Consider the following 19,673-nt stretch of genomic DNA (forward strand, 5'->3'; position numbering starts at 1 on the left):
ATTTGTGTGTGTGTGTGTGTGTGTGTGTGTGTGTGTGTGTGTGTGTGTGTGTATGTATGTATGTATGTATGTATGTATGTATGTATGTATGTATGTGTTAGCGGCTAGCTCAGGTTTGGGGCTAATGATGCACCCATGCATAGCCGTGCATCCATGAGTCTCACCAAGTTAGAATGGTCTTCTTTTTCCTGTCTTCAGGCTCCAGGAAACAATTCAGGCATGACATATGCCTACTCCTGGATCCTTGCTATCATTTTATGAATAAGAATAATGACTCTGGCATTGGAATTCTAAGACTGTTAACCTGTCTCTTCAATAGGTAGCATAAACCTACCCCTTCTTTTCAGGTACAAGATAGAAAGCACATTAAAGGCAAAAAATGTGTCCATCATCATGGAACAACTATTGTAACATATTATTTACCATTTAAGTTTCAATAGGGGTCAAAGGCCATAATTAGCCTTGGGACCCCATTGTGCTATGCTTGACACAAACAAAAAAAGATATGACCCAGCCTTTAAAAAACAGGAATTACAGATGTGGAAAAAGAAAAATTAAAATACAGTGCTATAACAGATCCCCACTTCTGGAGACTTAAAAGCTTGACGAAGATGTCTAAGGAGAGACTAGGTTAAACACCACATATAAGCCCCAAAGCATCAAAAGGGTCAATGTGCCAATACCATAGTCGTAACAAAATAGCAGTAGTTTGCTTACTTGTTTGACTATATGAAGGCTACAGTGCCTCAAACAGAAACACTCAGAGACAAAATGATACTGAGGAAGACACTCACATTTCATAACTTCAGTAAGCCAAATACAGATTCATGACATTTGGCTGAATCCATGTGTAACAGGTCCCTGGAGACTAAACCAAGGACCTCTTGACCTAGAAACATAACTGTCTGTGCTAAAAGACAAAGCCCATTTACTTGCAAGTAGTAGCATATTCAAACCTCTGTAAGTGTTCCAACTACTAGAATGGAACAAAAAGCTGCATTGTGTTAGCTAGGGATGTTTTCCAGAAATATCTAGTTTCAGAGTAACAGCCGTGTTAGTCTGTATTCGCAAAAAGAAAAGGAGTACTTGTGGCACCTTAGAGACTAACCAATTTATTTGAGCACGAGCTTTCGTGAGCTACAGCTCTCTTCATCGGATGCATATCTCCTGCTGGCAATAGCTCATCCAAACACTGGATGAGCTATTGCCAGCAGGAGATATGCATCCGATGAAGTGAGCTGTAGCTCACGGAAGCTCATGCTCAAATAAATTGGTTAGTCTCTAAGGTGCCACAAGTACTCCTTTTCTTTTTGAGAAATATCTAGGAAACTCCATATGAATTCCCTACAAATCTCCTGGAAGGGAACTGATACAGATGCCAATGTAGCACTGCACAAGCATAAGTTAACATAACCTTGAACTACTAAAGAGAAGCAACATGAAATGCAGACAAATAGTATTTTGACATGGCTCTCTTGGGAGTCTATTTAACTGACTGTTCCAGTTTCAAATGAAATAAAAAAAACTGGATGTATGTTATGAGGACTCTAGTCTGGTCCAAATAAAAGATAAGGGACCTTCTAAGATTAAGATCATAAGGTTATCAATGGGATGAGTAAGGAATATATATTAGCAAGATAAATGACTGCGGTCATTTGACTAAGCTCAAACTTCCTAGCACCGCCTTTGGAAGTTAATTTAGAATTCTGTAGGACTACTGTTTCCGTAAGAAAATGAATACAGCTTGGATCAGTCACTAGAGCATTATCACTACAACCAGGAATGAAGTCTAGAAAGTTGATTTCATGGATATTGGCAGCCCTAGAGTAAGACCAGTCTGCATGAATTATAGAAAATTCAACAGTTTAAGCCTATTGGAAGGTTACAAATGACATTTTCCTGCTATGACAAAGACGTTTGCCTGCGTCCTTTGAAAGAAGACCCATTTTTATACCACATGTGGTTATCTTATTATTGATACCTACTTAATTAATGTCTTTACAATGTAAGTAACTGGAACTCTCACTACTGACAAGAGTAATCCATGAAAAACACTACTTACCTTCACCGAGACATCCGATGTTTGAAGCTCATCCAGCTTTAATTGTAGCTCCACTTTTGCTGTGTTTGCTTCCGTAAGTTTCTCATTTAGACGTTTAACATCCTCTAGGAAAATCAGAGACAATGTAAGATGTCAAACATTCAAAACAGTATCAGTTATTACTGTAAATAAATCAGATTTAGTACCTTAGAAATGAAGGCTACCAGTTTGTGAGAAGACTGTTAGCAATTGTCAATATGTGTCTCCGTACAATTAAATATCACCTAGCATGCTGCTGGGCTTTTCCTGACCTCCACTTACATTTTCCCCACCACTTTCCTCTACCAATCTGACTCCTGTTCCTTACTGATCTATTAATGGGAGTTACCCATACAAATTTGGATAATGAACCATTATTGAGTTTAGGTTTAAGTCTGACTCCCAAAGCAGGTGTAAACTCAGTTATGGTTTTAGCATATTTACTGGTCATACCATTTAAGTGTTCAATTTCTTGAGAGCGTCTCTCACTCGTTCGAACCAAATCTCTCTTTTCACCTTCCAATTCTTCTTTTGCTCTAGTAAGCTGAATCTTCAATTAAAAAAAAAAGTACCAGTTTTATGTTAAGAGTCATGGTCATTCTTTAAACTTACTATCATACAGGGAAAATGCTGTAGTAAGCAGAGGTTATCATCCTAACCATTTTTAATGTGTGTGTGAAAGCAATCCTACTATATAGTACACAGGAAGGTGTTTAACTGCTCAAGCAAGTTTTCAGTTACTGAAACAAACAAACTGGAATCTTGTGTCCATCTTTGATTTCCACTACCGTGCTGGGCATCTATTCAGTTCTGACACGGAGGGAAGAACCAACATCACTTCTTGCAACACCCTGAAGTTTTCTTGGAGGTTTCATCCCATAGCCCTGATTAGTTTATGAAATATAATCTCAATCTGAGATGGTACAGGATAACACCTTCTTTACCTTTAAACGTAAATTGAGAGTATTCCAAAAGGGAACATGTCCAAGAAAAAAGAACAAAAAAGAACAGAAATATCAGCCACTCTAGGAGAATTGTTTATTGAACAGTGATGTTTTCTTACTCCTACTTTTGCTACTAAACTGCTATAGAGATTTCCTCACAGGTGCAAGACAGACGGCTTTCCTCTGGACTCCAGTAAGCATAGAGACAGCTCTTCTTTGTTAGAAAAGCAGAAGAAATGGCTCAGAGTCCTAATGGATTTCCAAACTCACAAATAAAACTTGTTCTGAATGTGCCTAAGAATAAATCCTAGAACCAGAACTGTGGTATCAGCAAAAGGTACTCTAGTCACAACATTAGTTCTCTGAAATTGGTTTTATTTGGTGAACAAATTAGGCCACATGCTATTAACCACAGACTAATCAAAGGGCCAGTGGGGAAAAAAGAAATTGCGAAGAAAGCCATCAATAGCATGGGCTGGTCTACACAAGATAGTTGTACTGATTGAACCCAGAATATTAATTTGAAACCAACTTTATTAAACTGGTGTAACCCCCTGTGCAGAAACTTTTATTTTGTTAAAGTAAGACTGAGGTTTAATTTAATTTGGTTGGGAACACGTTTAAGATATGCTAAAGTAAGTCACTCTTAAATCAGAAATAAGAATGTCCACACTGGAGCTTGCACTGGGACTTGAAGAGCACAACTTTCCTGAATAGACAAGGCATTATTTGCACCAAGCTATCCACCTGAAGAATGGATCAGATCTAGCTTTTGATTGTCAAGACTCTAAACAAAACATGCACCCTAAATTCTAAAGCCTTTCAACTATCTATTGCTACATTTGCATACTCAGTGATTCCTATACCTGGACAGCTGCATTGCGATCATGAGCCACTTCAAGTTCTTTGTTTTTCTCATTCAATGATTTCAACTGCTCATCTGTGGGGAGAGAGGGACAAGGAGGGAAAATTAAGGAAACTTTTTGGTATTAACAGAACATGTGCATTAGTTATATCCAGTTGGTAAAATTCATGTTCCTGCTTTAGAATAATATAAAACTGAGAAGAGAAAAATTTTCCCCAAATTAAAAATCCAATATACAAGCCATTGACCAAATTGGTACTCTTGTGATTAAAAACAAAAAGTAGTTTTATCCCTACTCATCTGCTTTCTGGAAACAATACTCAGAGGAAGGAGTATCAGAGAAGCCACTAACATATCAGTGTCTCAGGCCTGCTCCTGCAACCTGACCCTTATGGGAATGCATGTGCATTGCACACATCAGTTTGTAGAATCTAACCCTTAGCTCCTTGAGTAGATGGTAATTAAGACGTTTACTCCAGTAAAACAGACTAGAAGCCTGTAGAAAGCAGGGACTTGAACCAAAAATATCAATTAACTTCTATGAAATGAAAGAAGCTCGGTTGACAGATTTTTCTTTCTTATTTAGATTTTTAAGCATTTTAAAATAAGTTCAAAAGATTTAATTATTGTAAGCAGAAAAAAAACTTTCCAATCTGCTAATCAATGTGTAGTTATACTTACTAAGTCTGTTTAGCTCCTGATGGAGAGTCTGACATTCCTGTGTCTCGTTTACAAGTCTCTCCTGACTTTGAGCCAGACGCTTTTCCACTTCAAAATACTGTTGTTCTGCAGAAAAACACATTATGTTGACACTACTTCATAATCAGCTTTTATTAGAGAACCATATCTAGCAGAAAATGCAACTAGAAACAATGCGCTTTCAGTAGACCCCAAAGAAAAAACATTTTTTTTAAGCCAAGTGCTATTGTGCTATTTACTGTTAAGCACTGTTTTAATAATTTTGTTACTATTGTCAGATGTGTTTTATATTTCTCCAAGTGCATTGCCCTAAAGCAGTGGTCTCCAACCTTTTTACGCACAAGATCACTTTTTGAATTTAAAATCAACGCAGGATCTACCCCGACCCCACCCGAGGCCCCGCCCCACTCACTCCATTCCCCCCCACTCCGTTACTTGCTGTACCCCACCCTCACTCACTTTCACCGGGCTGGGGCAGGGGTGTGAGAAGGGGTGCAAGCTCTGGGCTGGGGCAGAGGGGTTCGGAGTGTGGGAGGAGGCTCTGGCCCGAGCCTGGGGCAAGGGGTTGGGATGCAGGAGTGAGGGGTGCAAGCTCTGGGAGGGAGTTTGGTTGCAGGGGTCACATGGTCACACTGCACCTAATCTCATAGAATCCACTGGACATTTCATGAGTTTTACTTTTTATTAGTGTCATTTGTGGTTTTGTGACAATCCCTGAAAGATTTTTGATCTATAATCAGTGTAACATTCTCAACTGTGGGGTGTGCACTGGCTGAGCCTGTGGCAGGGAGTTGGCGTGCGGGAGTGAGGGGGTGCAAGCTCTGGGAGAGAGTTTGGATGCAGGAGGAGGCTCCAGGCTGGGGCAAAATTTTGGGATGCAGGAGGGGGTGAGGGCTGCAAGCTCTGGGAGGGAGTTTGGTACAGGAGGGGGCTCCAGGCTGGGGCAGAGTGTTGGAGTGCAGGAGAGGAGTGCAGGCTCTGGGAAGGAGTTTGGGGTACAGGAGGGGGCTCCAGGCTGGGATGCAGAAGGGGATGCGAGGTGCAGGCTCCGGCTGGGAAGCACTTATCACAAGCACTCCCCGTAGGCGGTGCACTGGGGCTCACCACTCTGCTCCTGGAAACGGCTGGTTGCTGGCACGTCTCTGCAGCCCAGGGGGCGAGAAGCAGGTCTCCATGCACTGCCCACACCCACAAGTGCTGCCCCTGCTTCCCGGCCAATGGGAGCTGCGGGGACGGTGCTGGGGGTAGTGTGTGGAGCCACCTTCCCGCCCAGGGGCTGCAGAGACGTACCAGCAGCCAGACGCTTCCGAGAGCAGCATGGGGCCAGGGGAGGCAGGCAGCCTGCCTGAGCCCCGCTGCACCTCTGGTCTTTTAGAGGCCTGGAGATTGCGATCGACTGACTGAGGCTCCAGGATCGACCAGTTTATCATCATGATTGACGGGTTGGTGACCACTGCCCTGAAGTCTGATCTACTCCAGTTTTTGGACTGATTTCAGTGTATTAGTTTAGCAACATATAGCTAAATTAGTGCAATTCCCTAGTGTGGTCAGTTATACTGGTACAAAAGTGCTTATGCCAGGATAGCTTATTTCTAAACCAATACAATTAAACCAGTATACAACTAGGTGTAAATTTGCTCTTACAGTCTTAACTTGGAAAACTGTTAACCACAATGATTTCTGATAAAGAACCTTTTTTGTATGGGTACATCACTATGGACTTTGAAAATATCACAACCAGAAGTAACACTGATATGTAAAGGTTATTGCTTTATAACTGAAATAAAAGTCACACCAGATTTTCTCTAGTGTTCCAGAAAGCTTTGTAAATATCTGAGATAATATTTCTGGTGATGCTACTATTTTCTTGGAATAACAGCAAGAAAGATTAGCAGACTTTTAGATAAGTGCTGTTTTCTTAATATGTACTGTAAACCTTTCTCAGTCTAAACTACATCAGTTTCAAATAATGATGTTCCACCAGCATGTATATGAAAATCTTGAAGTTTACAGATAACCACTAGCCTATTTAAACTGATAAATTCCACTATAAACACTTGGAAGATTAGAAGTTTTAATTGAGTAAGATTGTTTATGAAAATGTTAATAAATAATACTTCTACAGTCTTCCAATAAAGCATCACAAAACATTTTCAACCAGTAATGAATTAAGTTCAAAAATATCGCTATAGGGCAGGAATATTATCCCTATTATAATATTGCAAAACTGAGGTATAGAGAAGTTAAGGGCAAGTTTACAAAGGAAATCTTTGGCCTAGCTGAGAAATGAACTCCTGACTCTACCCTTTGTTTTACCTATGCTCATTTATTAAACAATGCTCTTGCCCCCCACTCCAATCCCCTAATACTTAGCTCTTATTAGACAGCACTTTTCATTGTCCGATTTCTAATTGCTCTACAAAGATAGGTATTATTAATGTCATTTTACAAACAAGGAAACTGAGTCACAAGGAAGGGAAGTATCTTGCTCAAAGTTACCCAGTCACAGAGCCAGATATTAAATCAGGTCTCCTGGGTCCCAGTCCTCTGTTCTAGCCACGATGTTGCCTTCCTGAGTGGGCCCAGGGCAATAAGATTATATCATCAATAATGTAATTGTCTCTAAAATATTAACAGTTTAATGCCAAATGGGACCACCGGATAGCCCCAAACCCTGGATTAGTATTACAGCCCTCAGGAAACAAAAGTGTTGTATGGATCATCACCAATCCATCCTTTAAAAGCCCTGCTTCAAGCAATGGCAGATTATCTGGAAAGGTTCAAGCCTCAAACATTGAGTTTATTGGAAGTGTTGCTAGATTGGGCCCACTCAGAAGATGTCTAGACTGCAAAAAACAACTACAAAAACAGCAGTGAGTCTCAGAGCCTGGGTCTACAGACTCAGGCTTGTACTACAGCATTAAAAATAGCCAAGTAGACATTCCCACTAGAGCTCAGGCTCTGAAACCCACTCCCTCTCTAGGGCTCAGATTCCAAGTGGGAATATCTGCATGGCTATTTTTATTGCCATAGGCCTGTAGACCCACTGTAGCAGGTGCGTTTTTGCAGTGTAAACCAAACAAACCTCTGATGCTCTTCCTCAAGCATCTGGCTAACTTGGAGAGCAGATAAAGAATCTCCAGTAGCATGTACATCCCCCTTGACTTTAGATTATTTTTAAGAGTTTTAATGTAAAGTAATAACTTGTAACTTCACATTAAGAACAGGCTCCTATTGTGGTTTACAAACACTGCGACACAAGGAAAACTCAAGCTGGAAAACAAGGATGTAAAAATTAAAGGAATCCGCCTCACAGAACAAATGCATTATATTCAGACACTGCCATTATACAGATGTAAAAGCCATGGGGGATATTTTAAAAGCCCATGTCAGCAACATGAGACCTCCACGCAACATTGCCTCTGGCACTATCCCTTTGCTTCTTGGCTCGGACTCGGTTATGACGATTAGCCAGTGTCCATTGTAGCCCACCTCCCGCCAAACAGGCACAACTCGAGACTCGGTCCCTCCCGTACTTCAGTGATGGTGAACCTCGGTGCAGGACAGCATCATGCGCCCAGCGCCGCGCGGGGGGGGGGGGGGGGGGGCTGCCCTCGCCCCGGCCCGTGACACCTATGAGGGCCCCGGCCCACCCGCCTGGCAGCAGACTCAGGTCCGGATCCTGCAGCAGGAGCAGCCCAGCGGGGACAGCACAGTACAAATATCACCCCTCACTCCCATGCCCTCCCCAGCCCCCGCCACTGTCCCTTCCCGCCGCCTCATGCCCAGCTCCCCCCACCACTCACCGCTGTCCACCTTGAAGCGCTCGTGCCTGGCTCGGAGCCCATCGATCTCGCTCTGCTGATCGGCCAGGAAGCGCTCCAGCTTCCCCTGCACCGGCTTGGGCAGCTTGGCCAGCTCGGCCCGCTCCAAGACCTGCTGCAGCACCGCCGCCATCTTGGGAGCGAGCCTCTCCAACCCTCTCTGCCGCCTTCCGGACCGCGGGGAAGGGAAACTGCGCAGCGCCCTCACCACCCCGGCTCGCACGGAGCATGCGCATTAGCCGCCCGCCAGCGGGCGCCATGGGAAAGGTAGTGTTCACTCTCCACCGGAAACCGAAAAGCTTCCGGAAGTAGCGTCCTGTCCGCCATGTTGAGTGAGGCACTGCGTCCCAACCTGTCTGATTCGACCGACTGAACTCACAGAGAGGCGTCTTGGTTGGTTAGCAGTAAAGAGTTCGTCGTCTCGCAGCGACTGGATCAGCAAAGAAGAGGTGCTACTACATCCGCCACACAGAACATGGCGGACCCTGATGGGCAGAAACATCCGGCGCCCATCCGCCCGCGATTAGGTTTGTCTCCTGTTGGGCCCAGTGATTCGGTTACGTCATCAACCTACGCTTTGATAGCTCGCTCTTTGAGACGGGAGCAGAGGCGCAGCCTGGTGATGTGGACACGTGGGACACATCCGTGCTGGGAGCTGTGAGAGAAGCTGGTGCCCCTGCCCAGTAAGCAGGGGAGGCTGCCGTCGGCAGAGGGTGTAGGGGGCTGGCCTCACCGAGGGAAGGGGGCAAGGTGCCCGGCCCCTGGAGGCAGGAATCTGACCTGGCTCGGGGAGAGGCAAATGTGTCTGAAGGGCGGTGGGTGTCTGACCTAGCTGAGGGAGGGGGAGGCCGAATTGCGGGGCGGGGATGACGGGACTAAACGGGAAATCAGAGTAGCAGCTGTGTTAGTCTGTATTTGCAAAAAGAAAAGGAGTACTTGTGGCACCTTAGAGACTAACCAATTTATTTGAGCATAAGCTTTCGTGAGCTACAGCTCACTTCATCGGATGCATACTGTGGAAAGTGTAGAAGATCTTATTATATACACACAAAGCATGAAAAAATACCTCCTCCCACCCCACTCTCCTGCTGGTAATAGCTTATCTAAAGTGATCACTCTCCTTACATTGTGTATGATAATCAAGGTGGGCCATTTCCAGCACAAATCCAGGGTTTAACAAGACGTCTGGGGGGGGGGTAGGAAAAAACAAGGGGAAATAGGCTACCTTGCATAATGACTAAGCCACTCCCAGTCTCTATTCAAGCCTAAGTTAATTGTATCCAATTTGTAAATGAATTCCAATTCAGCAGTTTCTCACTGGAGTCTGGATTTGAAGTTTTTTTGTTGTAAAATAGCGACTTTCATGTCTGTAATCGTGTGACCAGAGAGATTGAAGTGTTTTCCGGCTGGTTTATGAATGTTATAATTCTTGACATCTGATTTGTGTCCATTTACTCTTTTACGTAGAGACTGTCCAGTTTGACCAATGTACATGGCAGAGGGGCATTGCTGGCACATGATAGCATATATCACATTGGTGGATTTGCAAGTGAACGAGCCTCTGATAGTGTGGCTGATGTTATTAGGCCCTGTGATGGTGTCTCCTGAATAGATATGTGGGCACAGTTGGCAACGGGCTTTGTTGTAAGGATAGGTTCCTGGGTTAGTGGTTCTGTTGTGTGGTATGTGGTTGCTGGTGAGTATTTGCTTCAGGTTGGGGGGCTGTCTGTAGGCAAGGACTGGCCTGTCTCCCAAGATTTGTGAGAGTGTTGGGTCATCCTTCAGGATAGGTTGTAGATCCTTAATAATGCGTTGGAGGGGTTTTAGTTGGGGGCTGAAGGTGACGGCTAGTGGCGTTCTGTTATTTTCTTTGTTAGGCCTGTCCTGTAGTAGGTGACTTCTAATAAACGATGGTCACATAAACACCACCCTATACCGGAAACCTACTGACCGCTATTCCTACCTACATGCCTCCAGCTTTCACCCTGACCACACACACGATCCATCATCTACAGCAAAGCTCTGCGATACAACCGCATTTGCTCCAACCCCTCAGACAAAGACAGACACCTACAAGATCTCTATCAAGCATTCTTACAACTACAATACCCACCTGCGGAAGTGAAGAAACAGATTGATAGAGCCAGAAGAGTTCCCAGAAGTCACCTACTACAGGACAGGCCTAACAAAGAAAAGACATGAAAGTCGCTATTTTACAACAAAAAAACTTCAAATCCAGACTCCAGCGAGAAACTGCTGAATTGGAATTCATTTGCAAATTGGATACAATTAACTTAGGCTTGAATAGAGACTGGGAGTGGCTTAGTCATTATGCAAGGTAGCCTATTTCCCCTTGTTTTTTCCTACCCCCCCGCCCCCAAGACGTTCTTGTTAAACCCTGGATTTGTGCTGGAAATGGCCCACCTTGATTATCATACACATTGTAAGGAGAGTGATCACTTTAGATAAGCTATTACCAGCAGGAGAGTGGGGTGGGAGGAGGTATTTTTTCATGCTTTGTGTGTATATAGTGTGTAGTGATCTTCTACACTTTCCACGGTATGCATCCAATGAAGTGAGCTGTAGCTCACGAAAGCTTATGCTCAAATAAATTGGTTAGTCTCTAAGGTGCCACAAGTACTCCTTTTCTTTAAACGGGAAATGTCTCCCCTCTGGGGCACTAGCTGGCGGCTCTTGCTGTGGTTGAGTCAAGAGAGGTGGATCCCGTTGTAACCCCCTGTCTGCTTGCACTCAAAGCCCTTGGGGGCTGTAGCGTCGCTCCTCAGCTCTGTAGTATAGATCTGGACTTCTTAGTTAGTCCCTTTGGAAAGAGCGAGTCAAATTGAGGTACGTGAGCATGGTGGGAGGGGGAAAGAGAGAGCTAAAGAATCCCCTGAGTTCTCCCCATATGTCCAGGTCCTACATTTTGCATTCAGGGAATTTTTTTTTTTTTTTTTTTTTTTTTTAAGCTGCAAATGGAAGGTGTAAAACGGGCCTGTTTGACAGACTTCACAGTGACTTAAAAAACAATTCCTGTCTGAAGAAGGGAAATGAAAGAATGTTTGCAAAATGTAAATATTGTAGAATGTAACTGAGCAGGACTGTTCTTTCATTTTTCTAGGCAGCAGGTATTTGATCATTTTGATCATAGCTTAGTGGTCTGACTATGTGAGAATTGTGAATGTGTGAGTGAACAATTGGAAGTGAACTACTCCTAAAACATTAAGAGTTGAAGGTTGTTTCATAGATAACTTATAAATTATTTTTCCCTACATCTTAAATTAAGATATTTGATGTGCCAATTTCACAGTTATGTTGTCATATTTAAAACACCTCTCTTTCATACAAGTCTGTTAAGAATAAAAGAGTACACTTTCTGTGCCATAGAGAGACTTTTTAGAACAGTGAAGCTATTACAGGTATAAAGCTCATTGTAACTTTGTTAATGGTCACTGTCATACTAACACTTTCAGGGTGTTTTTCTGACCTTTTTATTTCTGCACACTTACCATGCTATGCCTTATGTTCTCGGGTTAAGTACCTGTAGAGGTAGAATAATATATTTTCTTTTTATAGATGGAAATTAGACTAAACTTGCAGTAATGGGCAGAAGCTATTTTGTGGAAGAAGCTGTTGGACAGTATCTTTCAGACTTCAGCATCAAGCCAAAGGCTTGTGTCACTGGCCTGTTGATAGGGCAGGTAAGTGTTTAAATCTATATGAAAGTGAATAGGCTTCTGTAAGGTGGATGTGTAACTCAAATTAACACTATGTTCATATAGTTTGTAATCTGTATTCAAAGGTAACTTCTTTATGTAGACGGTAGGGTGAAGAACCTGTGTTAGTGACTTGAGCAGTTTTGCACCCTACATCAGTATCAAGCTACAGACTTGATCCTGCTCCCATTGACTTTAATGCTGTAGGATCAAACCCGTAACCTTAATGTTGAACTTGTATGAGACAGGAAGGGGATATTTTGACAAAGGACATCAGGGCAAAACCATATGCTTATAAAAGCTTCCAGGTACCCGCTGAACACTTAGAGACTTCATTTTTGAAATCTTGTCTGAAAGATACAGTAAATGGCATGGAACTACATTTATGCACCTCCAAAAGAATTAAGAGCTTAGATAACACTGCTGCATTTCGAACTTGTGTTCCCAAGTAGTCTGGAATATAGTTAAGAGTTGCATGCATGTATTGAAGTGAGAATATATCTTCAGGTATTAAACCATATAGTAGAAATGAGACTCTTGATCTTTTTTGACTCTTGATCTCCCATTTCTGTTCTGTATTTTCATTCATGTTTTGCTATCAATGTGAAACCCAGTTGTAATAGAATGACAGACAGCAAATGTTACCAGCCATTCAACTGTCACTGAAAATGTGTCCTGTCATTAATATTTGGAGGGATCTAGAACACACTGGAGTTATTTGACAATGACTTTTAAAGCAACTGTTTTTAAAAGTGTCTGCTTATGTAAACAGATCTTTTTAGTGTCACTTTTTATATATTTGTGAATAATTAATGTAACAATATACGTTACCATTTTAATTTCTCCCACATTTGTCATGCCCAAAACTAATAATCTGTTGTTTTTTCATTGTTACCTTGTCCTTCTCCTATTTGTTCTGTTTTTCTCTGCCTGTTGTCTCATCATATGTTTCAAATGTACACTCTTTGGGTTGGGACTCCTCTTGTTTAAAAAAAAAAAAAAAAAAAAAAAAAAAAAATTGTGTGTATCCTCTCTAGCACAATGGGGTGTTGGTCTCTGACTGGATCCTCTAGCTCAGTGGTTTTCAAACTTTTTTTCTGGCGACCCAGTTGAAGAAAATTGTTGATGCCCACGATCCAACAGAGCCGGGATGAGGGGGGAGGGGCTCAGGGCTGGGGCAGAGGGTTGGGGTTGGGCGTGAGGGCTGTGGGATGGGGCCAGGAATGAGGGGTTCAGGGTGTGGGAGGGGGCTCTGGGCTGGTGCAGGGGGTTGGGGTGCAGGAGGGGATCAGGGCTGGGGGGTGCAGGCTCTGGGGTGGGGCTGAGGATGAAGGGTTTGAGGTTCAGGAGCGGGCTCAGGGCTGGTGCAGGGGTTTTGGGCACGGGAGTGAATCATGGCTCTGGGCTGAGGGGCAGGCTCTGGGGTGGGGCTTGGGATGAGGGGGTTAGGGTGTAGGAGGGGGCTCCAGGTTTGTGGGGCGGCTGGGGCAGAGGCTTGGGGTGTGGGCGGGGGTCAGGGCTTTAGGCTGGGGCCAGGGATGAAGGTTTGGAGTGCAGGAAGGAGCTCTGGGTTTGGGGGGGGGTCAGGGCTGGAGCAGGGGGTTGGGGTGCGGGCTTACCTCTGGCGGCTCCTGGTCAGCAGTGCAGCAGGGGTGCTAAGGTAGGCTTCCTGCCTTTCCTGGCACTGCAGACTGCGTTGCACCGCAGAAGCGGCCAGCAGCAGGTCCGGCTCCTAGGTTGAGGCACTGTGCTTGGGGCAGGGGCAGCGCGTGGAACCCCATGGCCTCCCCGCCAAGGAGCTGGACCTGTTACTGGCTGCTTCCGGGGCATAGTGCAGTATCAGAACAGTCTTAACCGGGCAACACTGCCTATGGGACTTTTAATGGCCCGGTCGGCGGTGTTGAGCAGAGCAACTGCAACCCAGTGCCTTACATTCCACAACCCAGTACTGGATCGTGACCCGCAGTTTGAAAACAACTGCTCTAGCTACCATTGCAATACAATTAATAGTTGCTTCTGTAGATTATTTCATCTTTCTGGATCTCGGGTTAGTGGTCTTGTTCCTTTTCTTCATGGAACAAATTAGAATCCTCTTGGAAAAAAATTGCAGCCCTCTAAGTTGTGTTCTTGGCCAGCTTCTGGTTGTTCTGATGTCCTGATGCTTTACATTCTTTACACTAGTGCTTTTAAGGACACAGCATGTCGGCTCACCTTTAGGAAAAGTGTTCCAATCTGCATCCATTTCTGTTCCACTTGAAGTTCATATACTGCAGAGGATTCAGCAATAAAGTTGATAACTATCAAAGATATTATACATATATATTATACATAAATCTTCATTACAGACTTATGTGAAGGATAGACAGCATCAAATTTGCGGGTCATTGTATGTACTTTGCTGGTAGAGGCAGCAACTGCCATTGTTAAATTTGAATAATCCGGTATAATCTAAGCCTCTGTTCTCACTTCGATCTCTCTGAAATGTACAATGCTTGATTTCTGGCCAAAGATGACCTTATTTTGTCTTTTGAAGTTGTGGGAAAATTGTATCTTAGTTTTAGAATATGTCTATATCGGTATCATGGGCTTTGATTGCAACTCTTATGGACGTAGCCGAGCTTTAATCTAGCTAGTTCAGGTACCAAAGCAAAGAAACTGTGACAGCACAGGCTTTAGCGCAGGCTAGCCACTCTAGTAATTACCCATGCTGCTATGGCTTCACTGCTCTGGTACCTGAGCTAGCTAGATTAAACCTCAGGTATGTCCATACAAGTTGCAGTCACACCCCATGATTGCAGTATAGACGTACCCATAGAGCACAAGGAGAGTATCTGGGTGAGCAAGGGTATTTGCTCCCATTATACTTTTTGCAGGGGGGTGGGGGAGGTGAACTGTGTTTTGAACAGCCTTGCAGGTAAATAGGTGAGGTGTTGAAAGATGAGGAAACTGGAGTTATGAGACTTTTAAAATGATGCACTGAGCATAATAATCTCTTTCATTACATGATATGTTGCTTCTCAAGTAATATAACTTATTTCTACAACTTTTTACTATCACCAGTTACGTTTGAGATTATTAAAAATGGAGAGTTTTTAAAAGAAAATCACTTACCGCTACTTACACTGACTTTTTTTTTATTTCTCTAGGTTTGGAAAATGAAAATAGACTATTCATTTTCATTAACAATCTAGTAAACTTCACTTACAGGTTTTCCTGCACTAGCACAGTACTGCAGTGTTTGGGTTGCAAGCACTGCAAGGGAGTGTTTTTGTCTGGGGGGAGGGGAACCCAAAAAACCAAAGCCAAACATCTATTAGACTTACGTTTTCTAAATAATGTTTTTTAGAGCTAAATTTTACCTCTTTGAGCTCATTTAAGAGTTAAAGACAAGGGAGAGAAAATATTTCCATGTGCGATTTTAAAAAAAACGAACCCCAAAACCTGGAGCATTACAGAGATGAACTACACATCAGCTCAAAATGTGCTATATATTACGTTGTGATTTTCTTTTAAAATCGATACCAACCTGGTAGTCTTTTGTGTTGTTTTTTTTCCCCCCTAAAGTGTTCCCCACAAAGAGATTATGTGCTTCTGGCTATTCGAACACCTCCAAGAGAAGAGCAAAATGAAAGCAACAAAAATTATCATCCAAAATTGGCTGACATTGATGAAGAATGGGTAACAGCACATGCTAGTCAGGTAAAACACTTTCAGAAGATGTATACTTATTGTAACAAATAAGTTTTTGGAATTCTTCTGAACTTCAAATCCTAATTTTTATGTATAAAAGTCTTCTCATGAGTCCTTTGATGGCACTGATTTTGTTAATTGATCAAAACCTTACACGCCTACAACCGATATTAAAAAGTAGTCTTTTCCAAAAATGCAGGTGGCTCTATAGTTTTTGAGCACAAAACTTGCATGAAATATATGATGATAAAATGGAAGAATAGAGTATTTTTAAATTAAGGGATTGTGAAGTTGAGAAATAGCCTTGCTAATTTTAGTCTTGCAGTTTATTCTACATCTGTGTTCCAACACCTTAAAAAAAAAAAAAAATAGTAAACCAAGTGATATAGTTTATAGAACTTTATAATCATAATAGTAATTAATAATTTGCTTTTCTGTTTATTTTGTAAGTTGTCTAGAATGCTCCCTGGAGGACTGCTAGTTCTTGGTGTATTTATTGTTGCAGCTCCAGAACTGGCAAAAGACATCCAAAATGCTTTGCGCAAGGTAAGTGGGTAGATAATGTCCACAGGAAGGAGCTGGATTTTTTTTTTTTTTTTTTTTTTTTTAATTTGTGCAGCAGAGTAATTTTCTATCACTGAAATCTTAGCTATATTTATTAACTGGATTATCTGAAACGGAGACCAAAAATATACCAGATAAATGGATTGCAGTAAAAGATGGGCAAAACTATATATATTTCAACAACATTATTCTTGAAAACATCTGTAACCATTTTGACTAAAATTTTTCAAAAAAAAAATTCAGCCTGAGGCAGACACCAGGCATATAAAATTTCAGTCCCAGTGATTAAAGCTTGACAAAGCTATAAGCAACTGAAAAGAAGCTCTTAAAATGGGTGGTGTGGGGCAGCTTTTATATGTGGCAGTGCTACCAGTCCCACTTATAGTAACCTATATAACAGTGGAAGCATTATGATTGTTACTCAATATTGGGACAGATACTTGTGTAGATAACTTACCTAAGATGTGGCAAAAGACAAAATAAAAGTAATTCTTTCATCTCTGTTATTATTATATAACTTTATTTGATGTATTTTCTTTTTCATACCAACTGTCTTCCAAATTGTCTCACAGAGTTAAATGGTTTGAAGTGGGAACTGGAAATGTGGAGGCAAATGAGACTTTAAGTTTTCAGATGTGGTCTGAAGAGAGTTGATGAGATGGAGAGATATGAGAAAGCTGTTACAAATATCAGAAGCTGCAGGGAATGAAGTCAGATTGTATTGAGGAACTGAGAAGAGGAAGGTGAAGAAAGAAACCAGGTCTATGAGCGGGGCATGAACAAGTCTATGAAGGGTTTTTTTAAAAGTGCAAAATGAACTTAAGTCAGTAGATTTGTTTTTGTTCTTGTTTTGAAGATTTGTGTGATAGTGGTTGTGCTTCTTTGTACTGTAGCATGTACAGAAAGCTGCTGTTCAATGTAAAGTCTGCATATTAGATATTTTCATTAACATCATCTCCAGCACTTGAGTCTTTCATATGTGATGTTTCAGACATTTAACAGCGGCACCAACCTAACTTAAAACCACGTATTTTTAGTTCCTGTACCATCTGAAAATGGGATGATCTGAGATGAGCCAACCTTCAGACTGTCAGATTTCATGTTAGATTATAATTAAAAGCCATAAGGTCCTTGGAAAATGGATGCTGGCATCAGAGTGGCAGTGACCGTTCCCAAGGGTTTCACAAATCTTTCCATCAGTTTCGGTTTATATATTTGCATCCTGTGCATTTGCAAATATTCCCGTTTTGGTTCTATTACAAAGTGTTATACAGCTGAGAAACTGACTTGTAGCGAAAATGACATGCTGTTTTGTTTTAAAACTGAAATACAGAGCTGTTTTCAGCAACAATAACTACTTGCATTAATTTTTGTTTGTGCTATGAAGAAAAATCCCATAACATTCTTTTCCTTCTTCTTCAGCTAGTTTTTTCAGTAGAAAAGTCTGTAGTTAAAAAGAGGCTCTGGAATTTTACTGAGGAGGAGGTCTCTGACAGAATGGCTCTTCACGTTTGTTCTGCTACAAAGAAGTATCCTTCTATAGCAAAAATATAATGTCTTTTGATACAGTGTATTGAAATATAATATACTGCAGAATCTAACTGTATACTTACTGCCACCCAAAAATCTTTATTGCCTTTGTGTCAAGGGTTGCTAGGATGGATATTCCAACAACGCACATCATAAAAAGCAAGGCATCTACTGTGCACTCAATTTATCGGTTCCCCTGCTCAAGCTCAGTTACTGTCCTTCCACCATTCACAGACCACATTCTCCACCTTCACTCTGCTCAACCATGTGCAGCCATAACTTTGAGCATGTTTACTGGTTATATGGGCATGCATTTTGAATGATTGTAGGGTTGGTGTGTCCTTGGTAAATTACGTTATATTAATTTTTGTATGATGCATGTAAGTAGGTGAGGTATGGTGTCTGATTGCAGATAGTAAATGTAGAATGTTTTTCTGTTAGAGATCACCCTTTCATATAAAACTCATTTGGTAGTAGTTTTCATGTAGAAGTTACACTAGTGCACTATTCTGTATTAGTACACTACACTAATACACTATTCTGTATTATATTTCTTGTTGGAGTTGAAGGCTATACACTTGTTCAGAATGAGGGTAAAGATACAGGGGTTTCTATTGGTGGAAGGAAGTTGAGGAAAAAGAGGGTGATCAGCAGGGAGGGGCCTGGATGGGGAAGCACAAGGGAGTGGAGATCTATTTTAATGAACCACTTATGGTTCATCAGAAAGGAGAGCCTCTTCCCAGCAACATCTTCAGGTTTTCCCTTGCACTCTCTGTGCATATTGCTACTTCTCACCATGCCCCGCTACTTCACTCCCACGTTTAATTTGTAAAAGTGATGTTCTTGTTTTAAATATCAAAGGCACCCAAAATAACATCTGATGTCTTTCTCTGTGGCACTGTAACTTGCAATTGTAATAATAAAAAATAGTTTAAAGGTTGATTATGGTGGGGAAGTAACAGGCATGGTGGGAAGAATGTTGTAAGTCAGTGAAATAGCTGTGCAGGTGAGGATCATGGAGAACTGGGGCTCAACAGATTGATCGGGGAGAAGTATTGCTCTGGAGGAAGCCAGGAGAGAGAGAGAGCACAATTCTAGAGAAGTATGGGAGACATCAGGGTTTCCAAGTGTAAAATACATATCACCATTGATAGCTATTCATATGGATAGCTAATCAGTGTTGATACATATTTGAAAGGCAGGCACATCATTTCTGTAATATTTGTAGTTTACAGGTGAAACTTTTTTTTTTATTCCCATCAGTGTGAGAACATTCTCTACAATATTGAAAACTTGGCTCTGGAAAATAAGAAGATAGTGAATGTAAATGATAAATTATAAGTTAATTTAAAATATTTGTTTTTTATTTTGTTCCTTAGTTTTTATTTGTTCCTTTTAAGCATATTTCACTGAATTTTTTCCTTAATTAATAAAGGATACTTTGTCGAACCTATGATATGCAAGATCCAAAGGTAAGATTGACTACTGTATGTAAGATTTATAAAGTTCAGAAGAAATAGATTTTATTTCACATTTGTAACATTGTATTAAGCCATTATATTTACTACATTTTAAAAATAAAACCCTGTCTTTTCCTCCCAGAGTTCACCTAAGCCAGCAGACTGGAAGTACCAAAGTGGCCTGTCTGCCTTCTGGCTATCCTTGGAGTGCACAATTAATGTTAATATCCACATCCCACTTTCTGCTACATCAGTCAGCTATGAACTAGAGAAAAATACTAGGGTAACTAAACAATAACAA

The 19,673-nt window shown here is 41.7% G+C and overlaps 2 protein-coding genes across 7 annotated transcripts in view; one reads left to right on the forward strand and one right to left on the reverse strand.

The window, feature by feature from the left end:
- TPR (translocated promoter region, nuclear basket protein) overlaps positions 1-8,609 on the reverse strand; it is a 74,060-nt gene extending 65,451 nt beyond the window's left edge. For all 5 annotated transcript variants that reach the window (XM_074961142.1, XM_074961143.1, XM_074961141.1 and 2 more), the window contains exons 1-5: positions 8,395-8,609; positions 4,571-4,675; positions 3,891-3,964; positions 2,534-2,630; positions 2,063-2,166 (exon numbers count right to left, since the gene is read on the reverse strand). In XM_074961142.1, the coding sequence (XP_074817243.1) occupies positions 2,063-2,166; positions 2,534-2,630; positions 3,891-3,964; positions 4,571-4,675; positions 8,395-8,545 (531 nt within the window). In that variant the 5' untranslated portion in view covers positions 8,546-8,609. The remainder of the gene's footprint in view (positions 1-2,062; positions 2,167-2,533; positions 2,631-3,890; positions 3,965-4,570; positions 4,676-8,394) is intronic.
- Positions 8,610-8,770: 161 nt separating this feature from the next.
- ODR4 (odr-4 GPCR localization factor homolog) overlaps positions 8,771-19,673 on the forward strand; it is a 29,945-nt gene continuing 19,042 nt past the window's right edge. Inside the window, exons 1-7 of one of the 2 annotated variants that reach the window (XM_074961146.1) lie at positions 8,771-8,939; positions 11,989-12,113; positions 15,693-15,827; positions 16,269-16,364; positions 17,805-17,911; positions 19,348-19,384; positions 19,515-19,655. In XM_074961146.1, the coding sequence (XP_074817247.1) occupies positions 12,015-12,113; positions 15,693-15,827; positions 16,269-16,364; positions 17,805-17,911; positions 19,348-19,384; positions 19,515-19,655 (615 nt within the window). In that variant the 5' untranslated portion in view covers positions 8,771-8,939; positions 11,989-12,014. Of the gene's footprint in view, positions 8,940-8,959; positions 9,096-11,988; positions 12,114-15,692; positions 15,828-16,268; positions 16,365-17,804; positions 17,912-19,347; positions 19,385-19,514; positions 19,656-19,673 lie in introns of those variants that run through there. The other variant, XM_074961145.1, reaches the window with a different exon arrangement.

This window comes from Natator depressus, chromosome 8 (genome assembly GCF_965152275.1).
Source record: "Natator depressus isolate rNatDep1 chromosome 8, rNatDep2.hap1, whole genome shotgun sequence".
Taxonomy (NCBI): Eukaryota; Metazoa; Chordata; order Testudines; family Cheloniidae; genus Natator; species Natator depressus.